At 49.9% G+C, this 16,637-nt stretch overlaps 2 protein-coding genes across 2 annotated transcripts in view; both read right to left on the reverse strand.

Moving 5' to 3' along the window:
- The window catches only part of dnah10 (dynein axonemal heavy chain 10), a 34,962-nt gene extending 27,666 nt beyond the window's left edge, over positions 1-7,296 (reverse strand). Inside the window, exons 1-18 of the mRNA XM_062451052.1 lie at positions 6,973-7,296; positions 6,730-6,828; positions 6,337-6,467; positions 5,696-5,804; positions 5,508-5,623; positions 4,912-5,125; positions 4,511-4,668; positions 3,958-4,188; positions 3,415-3,605; positions 3,075-3,273; positions 2,784-2,978; positions 2,515-2,685; positions 2,147-2,323; positions 1,647-1,820; positions 1,215-1,372; positions 863-1,014; positions 505-669; positions 91-298 (exon numbers count right to left, since the gene is read on the reverse strand). Of these exons, the coding sequence (XP_062307036.1) occupies positions 91-298; positions 505-669; positions 863-1,014; positions 1,215-1,372; positions 1,647-1,820; positions 2,147-2,323; positions 2,515-2,685; positions 2,784-2,978; positions 3,075-3,273; positions 3,415-3,605; positions 3,958-4,188; positions 4,511-4,668; positions 4,912-5,125; positions 5,508-5,623; positions 5,696-5,804; positions 6,337-6,467; positions 6,730-6,828; positions 6,973-7,195 (3,071 nt within the window). The 5' untranslated portion in view covers positions 7,196-7,296. The remainder of the gene's footprint in view (positions 1-90; positions 299-504; positions 670-862; positions 1,015-1,214; positions 1,373-1,646; positions 1,821-2,146; positions 2,324-2,514; positions 2,686-2,783; positions 2,979-3,074; positions 3,274-3,414; positions 3,606-3,957; positions 4,189-4,510; positions 4,669-4,911; positions 5,126-5,507; positions 5,624-5,695; positions 5,805-6,336; positions 6,468-6,729; positions 6,829-6,972) is intronic.
- Positions 7,297-7,462: 166 nt separating this feature from the next.
- On the reverse strand, positions 7,463-16,615 carry atp6v0a2b (ATPase H+ transporting V0 subunit a2b). Its single transcript, XM_062451819.1, has 20 exons — positions 15,963-16,615; positions 15,546-15,624; positions 15,078-15,175; positions 14,552-14,689; positions 14,154-14,251; positions 13,912-14,038; positions 13,647-13,729; positions 13,420-13,513; positions 12,595-12,807; positions 11,908-12,058; positions 11,649-11,788; positions 11,162-11,319; positions 10,878-10,968; positions 10,612-10,730; positions 10,180-10,390; positions 9,916-10,035; positions 9,619-9,726; positions 9,242-9,359; positions 8,933-9,104; positions 7,463-8,622 (listed from the first exon to the last, which is right to left on the reverse strand). The coding sequence occupies exons 1-20, from the start codon at positions 16,077-16,079 to the stop codon at positions 8,520-8,522; spliced, it is 2,538 nt and encodes an 845-aa protein (XP_062307803.1). The 5' UTR covers positions 16,080-16,615; the 3' UTR covers positions 7,463-8,519.
- Between the last annotated feature and the right edge of the window lie 22 nt (positions 16,616-16,637).

Consider the following 16,637-nt stretch of genomic DNA (forward strand, 5'->3'; position numbering starts at 1 on the left):
TACAAGGAAACAAGCACAGAAAGAAAACAGCTGATGACTCCTCCCACCTCCTCGCCCCTCCCCACGGCGACGCCCATGCCGGACGCTCACTTGAGCACCATCCTGGTGAGCGAGTGGAAGATCTTGTGCTCCCAGTAGCTGTAGTAGTGCTCCATGCGCTGGGCTCGGCCGCTGTTGGTGTGCATCACCAGGCTCTCCATCTTGGTGAGCAGGGGACCAATGGCGGTGTACTTCCTGCTCAGCAGGTTCATGTCCTTGGCTCTCTCTCGCTGGACCAGCTCACAGAACTCCTTCACTCCTAACAAAACACCACGTGCACGCGTGAGAGATGTCACTTCCTGTTTACTCCCTAACTTGTGGCTGGTAGATACAGGCGGTGCTCTGACTCTGACCACCAGAGTACTGTTAGAACTGTGCACTTCTGATCCTTGATCTGAGCTTTCTAGGTGCACTATTTGTAGGTTGTTGTAGGGTGAAAGCTCGCGCTGAAGGGATCAGACGTACCTGGAAGGCCGTCGGCTCGGTCCGGAGCGGGGAACTTGAACAGGTTGGCCGTCTCCATGGACTGCAGCTTGGCGTCGATGTCCCGCTCGTTCTTCTGGATCTGATTGACGAGCGACTCGAATTTGGAAGCAGCCTGGGTGCCGCGGTTGATGAACTCAGAGATCCCTGGGTTAGGGTTAGATATGCACATCTCTGAATCCTCCTACACACACTCAATTCTAGAAACATCCCAATATCGAAACGTTTGAGCAGCGTTATCATGAATCCTGCTGGCCACCAGGGTTAAAGGAGGCGGGTTCTTCAGAGCTTCAACCCCTGCAGGCGGATCAGATGTGTGCAGAGCGTAGATGTAAGGTACCTAGAGCGTTCCAGTTCAGCCTCTTGTGGCCGGAGCGCATCACCCTCCTCAGCTCGTGGATCTGCTCAGCCAGCAGGGAGAACTCTGCATCGTTCAGCCCGTCCATCAGGGCCTGGTAGCGGTTCACCAGGTTCTTCAGGTCATCCACGTACCTGGAAGTCACCACAGGCCTCAGACACAGCTCTGGAAGTCACCACAGGCCTCAGACACAGCTGTGGAAGTCACCACAGGCCTCAGACACAGCTGTGGAAGTCACCACAGGCCTCAGACACAGCTGTGGAAGTCACCACAGGCCTTTTATATTTTAAAGGTAGGTATTTGGAGGAGGGTTTTCATGCTGTGTCATCATCACCTGAGGAACTTGTCCTCTTGCAGAGCCACATTGCGGGCCAGGTCAGGAACAGAGTAGCTCAGCTGCTCCAGGTACTTGGTCTCAGAGATGATCTCCTTAAGCTCGGGGGCAAAGTTCACCGTGTAACGCACGCCTCGTTCCACTTCCTGCTTGGAACCCTGGGCCATCAGAGGGGCGGGGAAAGAGAGAAGAAGGAAGGCATTCTAAAAATGGCAGATCTGTTCTCACAAGGAGAACAGATCATGATATCATTGCACTGTTCTGATTGATTATATAACTGTAACTATAACAATGTATTGAATTGATTGTGCATCCTTCATTGTCGAGGGGCACTCCACGGTTAATATAAAAGCAAGAAAAAGATCAATAAAGGACATTAAAAAGTGCATTAAAAATCCAAGTGAGCTTGTGTTCAGTGTGTGTGGTACTGACGGTGTCGGCGGGCCCCTGGTCTCCAGGGACAACCCCAGAGCTGCTCGTCACCACCAGCAGGGGGCGCTTCATCAGCAGGGGCAGGACGTGCTCCGTCTCCTCACGCCAGCGGGCAAACTTCTCCACATCGTACTCCTTCATACGCAGCCTCAGCTGCAGGTACTTGGCCTTGGCCTGAGGGCAGGGAGGGAGGGAGGAGAGGGGAGGAGGAGAGGGATAGAGGGGGAGGGAGAGATGAGGAGGAGGGGGGAAATAAGAGAGGAGGGCGAGAAGGAGGGAGGAGGAGAGAGAAGGAGGCGTAAAGGGGGAAAGAGGTTGGACGCAAGGCAGAGCGTGGGGAAGAGGAGGCAGGGAGACAGAACAGACTTCAGAAAGAGCCCACTCCTGTTGCCGTGATCCACCCCCTCCCCTCCCCTCCCCTCTCCTCCCCTCCTCCCCTCCCCTCCCCTCCCCTCCCCTCCCCTCCCCTCCTCCCCTCCCCTCCCCTCCCCTGTGCTCACCAGCTTGCCCTGCTCGCTCTCCAGCATCTCCGGGACCTCCAGGAAGCGGATGATGGTGATCTTGATGTTGTGGAAGAGGGATCGCTCCCAGTAGATGGCCCCGGCCACAGGCGGCTGATTCTTATTCAGTGGAGGGTTGTCCTTGTTCTTCATGAATATCACACTGATGATGTCCACCTACCCCCCCCGCAACACAAACACAAAACATCACTGATGTGAAATAACACCCCACCATCATGACTCCTGCAGTCAGTCATGGAAAGTCAGAAAGCTCGGTGGCTAGAGTGGTTCAAGAGGTAAATGAATGAAATGAGGTTGATATCAGTGATAAGAATAAGGCATTGTGTTGAACTGGTTTTGTCTGGGACCTCTTTGCAGTACTGGACCAGGATGTCGTTGAACTTCTGCATCATCTGGTTGTTGATGGCCTCTCTGGAGCGGATGTGTTTGAACTTCAGCAGCATGTCGAAGGCAGCGGACGCCGAGCGCAGGGTCTTGAAGGACTGGTCGATGAAGTTTATGGCCTCTGCTTCGATGGCCTGGGGTGGACAACCGTGGCAGGATGAGGGGCTGACATTACAGACGGGTGGGGAGACTGAAGGACAACAGCCAGGGATGTCTGGAGGAGGGAACTCACCTGAACTTTGGACTTGAAGTCCTGCATGATCATCCTCCAGCTGCCCATCTTGCGGATGTTGAAAGGGTCAAAGCTGAGCTCCTCGATGGGCACCACCAGGCTGTCCACCCAGCGCAGCACGTCATCGATGCGCTTCGGATCTCCAGTCACGGCCTTCAGCTCCGAGCCGAAGATATTATAGAACTCCTCCAGAATCTACGCGAGCGAGCGGAGGTGTCAACACACGCAAACATGCAGGTGGTTTAGTGGTGTGTTCAGGCTGTTTGTGCTTGGTGGTTAGGCTGCACTGACCTGCAGGACGCTGTATAGGTCCTGGCAGATGGAGGACATGTAGTCCGTCTTCTCAAACAGCTTCTTCCGGTCAAACTCCCAGCGCGGGTCTCTGCCGGAGGTCTCGATCTTAGCCCGCACCTCGAAGTAACCGGCCTTCCACTGGTCCAGAACCCTCCTGCCGTCCTGGGCTTTGGTCTGGGCCACCTCCCTTTTGTCTCTGTGCGTCAGACAACAACAGTTAGAATCTCACCCAAGATGTAGAGAAACAGACAGAGGGTTAGGGGGTAGGGGTGAAGGGCAGGGGTTAGGGGTAGGGTATGGGAAAATAACTCTGGGTATTAGGACCGGGTTCCCTCACTTGAAGAGCGTGCGCACGTTGACCACCCGGGCGACGCGCTCCGACAGCTCCCAGGCGATGCGCTCCATGAGCGGGACCATGCGATCGTCCCTGTTGTAATGGCTGGAGATGATCCACACCATCCGCAGGCCGTTCATCATCAGGGGAATGGTGTCCAGGATCACGCCGAAGTCGACCCCCGTGGCCAGGTTCTGACACAGAGGGAACAGGGTTTACCTCCGTGGCCAGGTTCTGACACAGAGGGAACAGGGTTTACCTCCGTGGCCAGGTTCTGACACAGAGGGAACAGGGTTTACCTCCGTGGCCAGGTTCTGACACAGAGGGAACAGGGTTTACCCCCGTGGCCAGGTTCTGACACAGAGGGAACAGGGTTTACAGAACGCTCAGAGACAGGAGGTAAAGACGACCATACAAATTCAATTTAATTTGAATTCCGACGACGCCATCGACAAAACCGTTCTTAAAAGCAGCGGTCTCCCCACTGTCGCCATGCAGCTCTCTAAGCAGCCAGCAGGGGGCGATGGTCGAGGAGGTCTGACCCACCTTGAAGTGCCTCTCTAGCGTGCTGAGGAAACGGACGTTCTCCACGGACTCCACGTGGTGTTTGGCCAGTTCCGTCACGGTGAGGTCCAGGTTCTGGACGGTGACGGGGTCGGCTCGGACCATCACCTCCAGGATCTTCTTCACCACGGGCAGTTTGAGCTGCTCGCTCAGAGCGCTGAGGATGGCTGTGCGCTCCCGCCAGAAGTCTATCTCCGCCATGGGGCCCGGAGCCTGGAGGGGAAGGTGAGAGGTGGGCTGGATCAGCTTCTCTCTGCCCTGGTCCTCAGGGCCGCCTGTCCTGCATGTTCTAGATGTTTCTCTGCTCCCACACACCTGGTTTAGATGAACGGGTCGTTATGAAGCTCAGCAGAAGCCTGGTAATGACCCGTTCATCTGAACCAGGTGTGTCGGAGCAGAGAAACATCTAAAACATGCACAAGAAAGGCTGGGACGGATGGCCAGGACACCATCAAACACAACGGCTGAAACCATGATGATAGAAGACTGTTCCTAGAAGACTTGTGGAAGGAGTGGGCCCTGTAGGGTGGCTTACCTGCGGTTTCTTCTTCTGCTGTTCTTCGATAACGATGGTGATCTGGGTCTGCCAGTTCATCACGCACTGCTCCAGCTTCTCCACCACCTCTGACGAGGCCAACAGTGCCTCCACCTCAGCCTCCTGGTCCAGCTCCGGGATGTGCAGCTTAATATCACCTGCCGGAAACACACCACCATCTCATCTTACTGTCATTATTTTGATAGTGACAGTGTGTATAGAGACAGGAAAGGCAGGGGGGAGAGAGAGGGGTGGACATGCAGTGATGCCCGGGGCTGGAATCAAACCTGGGCAGCTGCGGTAAGGCCTTAGCCTGTGTGGTGTGCGAGCCACAGGGACACCTCCCTCATCTCAAACTGGACCTCGACAAACCCAACTAGGTCACATCACAAAACACAAACCTTCCAGCTGCTGGAGGGTCCTGTCTATGTGGCCCAGGAACTTGTGAGCGCTGTTGAGCAACTCGTCCCGTATCATGAGCATCCCTCGAGACTCCACAGGCCGATCCCCCTCCGTGTCTCCACCAGCATCCTGGTCCTTGGTGGCTACCGCCCCCTGCTGGTAGCCTCCATCGGTGAGCTTTAGCTGGCTGACGGAGAGCATTGGGATGTACACCTGTGACAGCAGAGAGGTCAGGGTTGGTGTGGGGTAGCAGGGAGGGGTGATAAGGTACAGGTAGTCATTAGAGAGCATGCTGGGGTATCATGGGGTGTCAGGGAGGGGGTGATAAGGTACAGGTAGTCATTAGAGAGCATGCTGGGGTATCATGGGGTGTCAGGGAGGGGTGATAAGGTACAGGTAGTCATTAGAGAGCATGCTGGGGTATCATGGGGTGTCAGGGAGGGGTGATAAGGTACAGGTAGTCATTAGAGAGCATGCTGGGGTATCATGGGGTGTCAGGGAGGGGTGATAAGGTACAGGTAGTCATTAGAGAGCATGCTGGGGTATCATGGGGTATCAGGGAGGGGTGATAAGGGTCTCTCTTCCATCCACTCACATGGTTCAGCATGTCCTTCAGCATCAGCAGGGAATATCCGTGCAGCATGCCCATCTCAAGGAGCTTGGGCATCAAATTGTTGGCCTCGTTCAGATCAGTGGGTTCAATGATGGTTTCTGGAAAGGAGAACACTGTCAGGCATGCCAGCGCGACACAGAAACAGGACGTTACAGGAAGCTGTCTCCCACCTCTGGTGTTCCTCAGGAAGTACAGGATGTTGGATTTCATGAACTTCTCTGGTACATTGTTGACGGCAACGTGAAGCTCCACATGGTACACCACCCGGACCTCAATCCTCTACAGACACACAACCAAACACACAGTACGTGTCTCATTTATTTATTCATATACAGGGCGATATTTACTACTGTAATAGTATTAGCTTTGGTTTTGCTGAGCATGCAGCAGGTGTTGTAACACCCTAGACTTTTTTCAGACACTATTCTAGGATTTAGGATAGTTCCTTACTGCAATCTAGGAACAGTATAACAGCTCTTAATTACTTAACCCTTGTGTTATCTTCGGGTCATTCTGACCCATCAGTCATTGTGACCCACCGTCGTATTGCGACATCTTTACCGCATACAAAAACAAAGTGAAGCATTTTCTTTTAACCGTTGGGCTGTCTCAGACCCCCCACATTGCAAATGTTAAAAGAAAATTATTTTTATTTGTTTTTGTATTGGGTAAAATTGGGTAAACACAACGATGGTTCATTATGAACCTTTGGGTCATGTGACCCGAAGGCAGCACGAGGGTTAAGTAGTGATTGCTTTCCCCATGTAAACATTAAAAGCATGAAAGAGGCTGTGAAGATGATACTTCTTACAGGTAAGAGGGTGTGTTCTCTGTCACCCGTCTCGGAGAGACCCTCTGCTCCGATCTCATCCGGACCACGAGAGTCCTTGCTGACGGCCTCCGAAGCACGCGAGATCTCAGAATCTTTCCTTTTCTTTTTTTCTGTGATCATTGAAACGCTTCGGTAAACGTTGGTAGCAGTTTTGCAAGATTTACATGTTTTTCAATCAAGACAGGAAGATAACTGAATTGGTTGGCTATTATTATGTTGGTCTATAGGTTGGCGTTACATTCAGTATAGTAGCTACAGTAAGTTTAGAGTGACTTTTAACTTTATCCACTTCAGCGCAAATGAGACGCGTGAGTGAGGGAAGGTGAGTGTGGGTTTGAAGTTGTAGCTAGCTAGGTCCAATGAATGACTCACTCTCTCCGGGAGATTTTTCACTCTCCGACGCAGGTGTTCCGGGAGATTTGGATGCTCCGGGCAGGCTGTCATCCTCATCCTCAGCGAGCTGCAAGAGATCTTTACAGGGTTCAAAGAAATGTCAAAAAGTAGCAAGCTGGCTGTTAGCTAGCCTATCGTTAACGTAGCTAACGCAATCGTCGTTTATTATAGAACTAACTATATAAATGTACTGTAGCTAACCAGCAACATTAAGTTACTTACCAACAGGGATTTCCACTTCAATCTCCTCCTCCCTGACGCCTTTGAAGAACAGCAGAGTAGAAGCTGCTTCTTCATCTGTGACTTCATTCAGAAACCGGATAATCTTTTGCTCGTCTTCTCCATCTCCTCGACTGAGCAATTCCTCAAAACAACCTGGTTCAGGAAAATAAAAACAAGAGTATACGCGGTTTCTAATCCACTGCACCCGTGGATCGTCCGACATGATATCTAGCTTAATTTAAACGAGTAGTAGCATTTAATTTATCGTTATTCAACCAGTCAACTCAAAAATAATGTAAAGTTTGTTCATTCAACTCAGCAGCTTTTTCAACTGACAAGTACACAAACATTGGTTCTCGTGCTAAAATTGCCATGGCAACATGTACACTTCCCCCAAACGCGCTGTGCTGAGCGTGCAGCAGGTGTCGCAAAAACACAAAGACGCACTTGCTTCCAAACTCTGGCAAAAACGTGGACTTTTTGCAAGAAATTAAGATGAAATCAACTTTATTGACAAGACACATGTTTACATCTTCAACCGTATAAGATAGAAAACAATCCAGCAAATGCAAAATATAGGAATGTATCAACATGAAAATTAGTGTTTAACGATTTCTTAATGAACCAGTTATTTTCTTTAAATAAATAAGATTCCAAATCATTTACGAATACTGCATTAGAAGACATTTAACAACCCCTCAACAACCATACACCATTGAGTGTTACCAATGATTCTTTGTTACACAAGTCCAGAAGAATTAGTGGTTGTAATAGATAAAGAGAAGTAGTTTACCAAACAGTATTTGGACATGTTTTTGTTGTCTATAGTGATAAACCTATCACAACTTCATCTACGCAGAAAAGTTAATGTTTCCAGTGACATGGTCAACCCCCCCCCCCCCCTCCCTATAAAAGTCAGCGTTACACAGTAATCACATGTACTGCAAAAAAGCACAATTAAAACCAACAAGCTCCGCTTCTCTCACGAGGAACGAACACCCCATTGACACAAATCCAATAACAAATGCACGATACTCATTCGTGATTTGTCTAAAGGGTACAATACCCTTCACAGACATGTTAAACAACATTATCCAGCTGAAGGCTAATGGACACGGTGAGATTATCGGTTCCTTCTTCCCGTGCTAAATTGCAGTCTTTTAATTTCTCTCCATGGAATGTGCCGGTTTGGAGAAAAAGTTCCACATAGCAGGGAAGGGAAAGGCAACGTGTGTGGACATCCTGTTCGCTTCACAGTATGGAAACATTCGATTGGGATCGCTGTGGTTTCAACCTTAATCTCCCTTCAAACCATATAATATCCCTCCACTGTTCTAATAATGCCGAATCTACATTCTTTTTTTTTTTTTCAGTTTTCAAAATGAAGAAAAAAAATCCTTACACGTCAATATCCACACACTGAAAATAGAGCACAATGCTAACATTTGGTTGTACTTCTGTAAGGCAGTCAGTGCGAATAGTACAGAGGAAAGCATGAGCATGGTGTCTGTGGAGCCGTACTGGCTGTGTTTGTCTGCAGGGCGCCTTCACAGCAAGCCGTCGTGCTCGAAGCTCGAGGGCAGGAGGGAGAAGGCGAAGGGAATAAACTTGACTCCTGCGCCGCTGTAGAACTTGTTCTGGAACTCCACCCTGTGGACACAAGCATGGATCACTCAGTGCCAAATTATAACATTTCCTTCCATTTTATTATTATTATAATGTACAAAAAACATTTAAGTAGTGTGTATTTTACATAGGAACTAAATAGGAACTAAATTATACACAATGCGCTGTTTATTTTATATAAACAGCGATCCGACAACTTTCAGCTCGTTAATGAATCCATGCTACTACAGTAGTACTGTGTAGTACAGTGTAGTACAGTGTAGTACAGTGTAGTACAGTGTAGTACTGTGTAGTACTGTGTAGTACTGTGTAGTACTGTATGCTGGTGACGCACCAGTGCAGTCTGAGGGCGTGGAGGAAGGCCGACAGTCCCTCCATGACCAGCAGGATGGACACAGTGAGGACGGCAAACAGCCCAAACAGAGGCACCAGAAACACGATCCCCAGGCTGGTGTCCATCCGGAGACCCACACGCATCACCATGGACCACAGCACCTCCGACAGCTCTGCGGGAGAGGATACACACACAGACCATGAAGAGAAGCCATTGTTTACAGCTCAAACGTGTGTGTGTGAGAGAGTGTGTGTGTGTGTGTGTGTGTGAGAGTGTGTGTGACAGTGTGTGTGAGTGTGTGGTACTCACGGGCATGGGCCAGGCTGAGGGCCCAGAGCCTCAGGTAGGAGGCCGTGTTGGAGATGCAGCCCAGGCAGTACTCTATCGTGTGGATAGCCTGGTGCAGGAACGCATCCCCAAAGTCAAACTGCCACAGATAAAAACACCCGTTACTCAGACAAAAACACCCGTTATTCAGACAAAAACACCCTTTATTCAAACAAAAACACCCGTTAGTCAGACAAAACACCCGTTACTCAGACAAAACACCCGTTACTCAGACAAAAACACCCGTTACTCAGACAAAAACACCCGTTACTCAGACAAAACACCCTTTCTTCAGTGACTACGACACAACTACAGTAAGTTAATCAGTGCACAACATATGAGTGCGTGTGTGTGTCTACCTCTGCTTGCGTCTCTCTGCTGCTGGACAGATCGCTGCCCTCCTCCATGTCACTGGCCCTAAGCAGGGACAGCTCCTCCTCGCTGCCGCGCCGCACACGCTCGTAGCCCTGAGCGCACACACACACACACACACAGAACAGAGAGAGAGACACTCAGTGAGAACTAGCAAAAATCCATTGTGGTATATGGTTAAACACACTAAATCAGACCCACGCCACTACCACCCCCCATGCACACACACCGCCCGACTTTGCACACACATCCTCCTACACACACACACACACACGTAGCCTCACCCTGTACATCCCCAGGCGAGTGCTGCCGTTGTGCAGCCAGTAGAGGTAGACCGGTTTCCCTAGCAACAGCACGGGCACGGACAGCATGGCAACAATCAGCAGGAACACCTGGAGACCACTCTGTAAGGGGGGGGACGGGGACGACACACACGTCACATGACCCCATCTGACTGATCTGATTGGTGGAGCCAGTGGCCATTTTGGAAATCAACGCTTTGTGCACTGGTCAATAGGAGCGATATGCAGTCTATGGAGGCTTCATACCTGTCCTGGGAAAAGGGGCTGCACACCGTTGTCCTGCATGACGAACATGTTGATGAAGTGGATGAGGATGCTGGGGGCGTCTCTGGAGGTGTGAGCAGAGAAGGCCAGCCACTTGTAGACGATCATGAAGACCAGGTAGCCAAACAGACTCAGCAGGAAGAGCAGCTCCGGGATGAACACCAAGACAATGTTGAACCTGTTCCTAAAGTGCCTGATGACAGATAAAACAGCGTTCAGGACAGATAGACAAGCTAAGACAGCGTTCAGGACAGATAGACAAGCTAAGACAGCGTTCAGGACAGATAGACAAGCTAAGACAGCGTTCAGGAAAGATAGACAAGCTAAGACAGCGTTCAGGACAGATAGCTGTCAGTTGAGATCTGTCTTTTAAATAATTCAGCTGTTGTGGACTTTGAAGGGGCCGTCACTCACAGGTGGTTAAAGACTCCAAGGATCACCCCAAAGCTGAGCTGACAGATCCCCAGGATCACGGACATCTTCATCTTGTAGGAGTTGAGGAACGTGAGGCGGTTGGATGCCAGGTTCCAGATCTGCACGTCGGAGGACAAACAAATCAGCTACTCACACGTACCTGGGAGGCTGAGCAGGGGGTTTCTGAGGGAGGGAGAGCTCTTTCTGCTTTATTTATTTACTTATGGGGGGGGGGGGTTGTATATTAATCATAACAAAGCACACACCGGGTCGATGCCCAGAGGGTAGGGTCCCTTGAAGACGCCCGTGACGTTGGGATCAAGGGACAGAGTAGAACTGCCCCTGACCACAGCTTCCCTTTAACAAGACAAAAAACAACCACAGGAAAGGTTATACGAGCTGAACTGTCACCGTCTGGGTCAGAGTAGGAGGTTGGGGGGATTCTCCCTGGGGCCTCCGGAGGAGGGGGAGGTGGAGAAGGAGGTTAGGGAGGAGGGGGAGGTGGAGGAGCATGGAGAGGAGGATGAAGGGGAGGAGGAGGGCTACTCACGACCAGACTCCGCCCCTGTACATGGCCCCCACGCTCCAGCCCGAGCCAAAGATGTTCAGTGACTTGGAGAAGCAGTCGTTGTAGATGAGGCCCGTGTAGATGGAGAACAGTCCCATCATGAAGATGATGTAGCGGCCCTCAAACAAGATGTTCCAGATCTGCGTGCACACAAACAAAACTCAGTAACAGCACCGATTAACGTAATCTAGCATGCAGCAGTATGTCAGAATCTAGATTCTAGAGTCGACAACGTTACAAGCGTAACTATTGGCGTTTCAGTCCTGATGAATTAAAGGCAAAATATCATTTTAAGTAAGAATTGTAATAATCATTTACAAACAGTATATTTAATATTTTGGAATGTATTTTTCCTATTATAGTTTTCAGTGGTTTGGCAGCCCACCTGCATTACCCTAACAGCCCACTAGTTGGCTGCGGCCCACAGGTTGGGCTGTTCTAGACTGTTAGGGTTTCCCGACATTCTTACTTCGTTCCTGGTGCGCTTCAATTTGCGGTTGTTCTCGTACAGAACCATCCAGAAGGCAAACAGAGACATGATCACGCCGTGACCCAGATCCCCAAACATCACCGCAAACAGGAAGGGGAACGTGATGATCGTGTACGGGGCTGTCGGGACACACACACACACTTTGTCAAAGAAATACTAACCAGCGCCTAGAGGCCACGCAGAGAGCAGTCAAATATCCCAGACAAAGCATCACTCGGGGGGGGACACAAAGGCTTACTTGGGTTGACTTCTCTGTAGGTTCCCACCCCGTAAGCCTCCACTATGTTCTGGAAGCCAGACGTGAACTTATTGGTCCGTACCAGCGTGGGCGGAGTGTCGTTGCTAGGGATACGGTTGACGAAGGAAGGCACCGTGGCTCCACTCTTCCTCTGTGACGGGAGATGAGCGTTAGACGGATGTTAGACGCTGTGAGGTTCACGTTAGGTGGACTGGTTGGAGAGGCCCCTCTCTGCCATGTGGAATGTGATGCTCAACTCAGGGCACGGAAATAACAAGTAAGAAAAAGCCATCTTGTATGAAGGTTCCCCTTTGAAAAGCCTGACAGACAGGCCTCACTCGCCGTCTGAACTCCAGCCTAACTCACTTAGGGTGCATATTGAATGGGCTGTGGCCTTAATTTTGCACATTAGGCCGTAATGTAATAGCGAACACAACAAGCCCAGAGGTATTCTGCCTGATTGACCTCACAGCCCCTTTGACTTGAGCGGTTGAATCAATAAAACTAAAAAGCATCAGAGGGAAGCTAAGATAAGATCAATGCTACCTCCCTCTCTTTCTAAACACAACAATGTCCCAGTTCCGAAAAGAGGTCAGGGCTAGGATTGTGCCTGTGCCAAAAAACAACAGAAATTACTGAAAAGTTTAAAGGAGAGAGAAAAAGAATCCTGACCGGATGTTAACTCACCGAGCCTTCCTCTAGTGCCCCCCTCAGGGCCGGAAGGTCGTTGACGGGACACCACACCTCGGCGATGAGGCACTTGTTGGTGACGTCAAAGCTGCAGAGGTTGAGGATGTGGTAGATGGCCTTCATCTTCTTCACCTGAATCACCCAGGTGTAGACGGACTCGGACGCCTTGTTGAGCACCTGTCTCAGGTAGTCCTCCGTCCTGTGCAGTACCTGGGGAGACCAGGAGGGGGCAGTGTGGGTCTCCATCGCAGAGGGATTCAAGTACATTCACAGTAACAAGGTGTAAGTGTTAAAAAGGGGTATAACTATAGATGGCTAGATGGGGGAAACCAGAGAATGAGAAGTTTTAGGAAAGAGAGAGGAGTGGGTGAGGGGGGAATGTGGGCAAGCCTTCAGCTAGGACCTCATGTTGATCATGTGCAGGGCCAAAAGGTTAATCCAATCTTTCTCTTTTTCTCTCTCTGAGGGAAAACCCTCCAGAAAGGGCTTCACAGAAGCCGCCTTAATCAAGTGACCACATGAGACCGACCGTGAACAGATCGAGAGCTCCCTTCTGCTAGACTGCTTCAGGAGGACTCGCTCTGCCGAGCACATAGTATGTCCAGAGGAAGACCACGTCTCCAAAGAACAGCGGCAGGAGCCCCCCCCGAGGAGCCCGCCACACCGGTGTGGTTAAATAACACACCGGCTCCAGCTAAGATGGATAAACACGGGGAGCAGGCATGTAGACAGGCAGGTAGGTAGACAGATAGACAGACAGGCAGGCAGGTTGACAGGCTGGCAGGTAGACAGGCAGACAGACAGGTTAGTCCTGGTTCTTACAGTGTGCAGGTCCTGGATCCGAGTCCTCAGGCCCTCCACCACATCGGTCCTCTCCTCGTTGCTGTTGGGGTACGGATACAGGTGACAGTGGTAGCTGGGGAGGGATGCACAGGCATTAAAAACAAATACACCCTTCCCTCAGCTGATTTCAAACCCCGGCTCAGAGGCATGACTGTGGATGTCTCAGCGTTTAGCTGGACAGTGAAAGGGAGACGTCTGAGATTTACCAGTCGCAGATCTTCTTGACCTTCTGTCCGATCTGCTCTCCCCAGTAGGAGATGAGGAACACCACGCTTTTGGTCAGCTCCCCCTGAACAAGTCACAACGCAGGAAGCGGCTAAGGTTAACCTCTGCTTTCCTCAGAACGACTATTGTTACATTTCGCTATTCTACCCCTCGATTTCACTCTCGGATGCAACCCGCAATGAGGCGAATGAAAATGGCAGAAAGGAAAGCTGAGGGTGGGGAGGGGGGGCACCGCGATGGACTCACAGTGTGGGGATCCTCCAGATATTCGTCGATCTCACAGTAGCTGAGTATAGTATAACCCTTACACACTCTCCACAGCATGCGCTCAAATGCTTCGATCTTCACCCTCTGAATCAGCCCTGAGATGAACCTGCAGGAGGACGGAACCAGAGAGTCAGTCAGAGTCAGACAGGAGACCCGCACCCACTCCCAACTCCAAGTACAGCATCCAATCAGTCTGAAAGAATTCAACAGCGATGCCTCACCCTAACTTGGCCCCTAGCCTCTGCATGCTGGTGTAGTCCATCATGGTGTCCTTCTCCAGAAAGGGGAACTCCTCATACTGGGCCTGCATGGGCTCTCGCTGAGACAGGAAGAAGAACGGGACAGAGGTCAGAGGTCAGGGCTCCGGAACCGTACGGTTAACGAAACGTGCCAGATATTCCCAGCTTGACACCCAGCTCACGGGAATCAAAACGAGAGAGGCCTAGGACGGTTCACAGAGAGAGAGAGAGAGAGAGAGAGAGAGAGAGAGACAGAGAAAGAGAGAGACAGACAGAAAGAGAGAAAGAGAAAGAGAGAAAGACAAAGAGAGAGACCGAGACAAACAGAGAGACAGAGAGAGACAGAGAATCAGCAAACAGCCTTGTTTCTCACTACCAACCTCGATGCTCCGGTGCACGAAGTTGCGTGTGATGCGTAGCATGTGCGTGTACTCCGTCAGTTCCAGAAGGTTCTTCTGCAGCTTCTCCTTGTTCCTGGTGACCTCACCAAGCTCCACCTCCAGCCTCTGCAGCTGCTCCTACACACACAAAAACACAAACATACACACAGTCAGGAGAGTCCACAACACACAGCCATGTGTACACAACACACACACAGCCATGAGAGTCCACAATTCACACACACATACACACACACACAGCCATGAGCCTCTGCTGTTGTTTGTTCTTGGTGTTGTTGTTGTCATCACAGTTGTCTGTTTGTTGGACGATTGCTTCGTGACACGCAATGAACTTCCGAAAGGAGTTTGTGAGTCTAATCTCACAGTCAACTCACAACCTGGGATGAACAAAAGTTGTGGAACTTGACTCTATGTGGGTGGAGCCTATGTGGGTGGAGCCTATGTGGGTGGAGATGCATGTCAGTATAATTAGCGGCATGTGAAAGGCAGGGTTAAGGAAGGTTACCATGATGACCAGAACGTGCTTGGGTAGAGGAGCAACTGGGTTCACCTCGTCCTCGGGCAGTGGAATGCCGGCCCTCTTGATTTCCCTCAGAAGGTAACCTGCCAGAGAGTGAGACTTGTCTTCAGTAAACAAACACATCTGGTTTCACATCTAAAAATCCACTCTGTGTTTCCTGAACCCGTTCAACAATTAGACCAGGTTTCGCTCTGACTAAGCAAGACGGTGGAGTCAAGATATTAACTCGCTGCTTCCGATTGTGACTTTGAATTCATGAAGGTTAAATCTGTGTGTAAAGGAATAAAATCGCCTCTATCCCCTCAGGGACAAGTTTCATTACTCTGGGAGAAACACCTAAACTGTCTCGTTTCTTTCTAGATCTAGATTTAATCTACTGGCGTTGGCATCCAATTAGGCCCATCTTGTGCTTTACACAAAATACAGTGTGGTGTTCTTCAAACAGTGCATTACCTAGAATTCTTTCCATCTCTTCACATTTTTTGATCTCGCTGACGAATTTGCGTTGAAAGGAGTTGACACTAGGATTGAGCTACAACAGAGGAAGTGATACATGGTCATCATACATTGTGAAACAGCACACAACTGGCTTAACATTTCCCTTATCTCAGTCTACTGGTGATTTGCAGTACTCCAGTTCACCAGATCGTAGTTATAGCATTTAGTGGTTTGGGTCGACTAACCAGAAACCTCTAGTTTTATAACAGGTGTCATTTGGACGCTAACGTTACAGTTGGTCATAGAAAAAAAAAGACGAATCACACTTCGTATGTGAAAGAACTAGCATAACACACAGCACTAACTTTTACAACAAACCATTGTGGGTTGCATGCAAGATAACGTCAAGATATATTCTATTGATTTACTTACGTCTCTGAATTCTACAAGGCCCATTTCTCCTAGTTCGCTGATACAGTCGTATGCTGAACCGGACTGCAGAAACAGCTGGGCCAAACACATCTCTTCACTTCGGAACAACGAGCCCATTTTGACAGCTCGCCTTTTCTTCAAGCTGAATGGGTACGCTGTCGCTTAAACCGGCTGGGGAGTAGTTAGCTAGCAAACTAGCTACTCTAACTAGCTTCGGTTTCTGTTTCTTTTACGCTGACAAACTTCCCAAGATCTGCCCTGTCAATCATCGACAGATAGGTGACCTCTCCAGCAAAACCTTAAGATGTTTCTGACAGGAAAAGTCATCGTTCGCAGTTTCCACACCAGTTGATTAGCAAGCTATCTAGGCTACCGCTTAGCTAGGTGGATCCATGGTCAAGAGAGTAGATTTCCCAGTCTTCTGGGTTTGTATTCCTGGTAAAAGCTACCTACTAGTGATGATGATGGCAAACTGTGAGACTAAATCGATCTGCTCTCACAAATAGTTTTTTCCATTGTAAGTTAACGAAAGATATCGAAGCTAACACTACCTCCACGTCATATCACACGTTACCTTCAAAGCTGTTGTCGTAAAGTCAGACGTAGTGAGTGGACGGCCAACCGAGCAAACTTCTTACGATTCTGCGCAAACGACACGTTCAACCTCCCCAGGTT

The sequence above is a fragment of the Osmerus eperlanus genome, chromosome 25 (genome assembly GCF_963692335.1).
Source record: "Osmerus eperlanus chromosome 25, fOsmEpe2.1, whole genome shotgun sequence".
In the NCBI taxonomy this organism is placed as follows: domain Eukaryota; kingdom Metazoa; phylum Chordata; class Actinopteri; order Osmeriformes; family Osmeridae; genus Osmerus; species Osmerus eperlanus.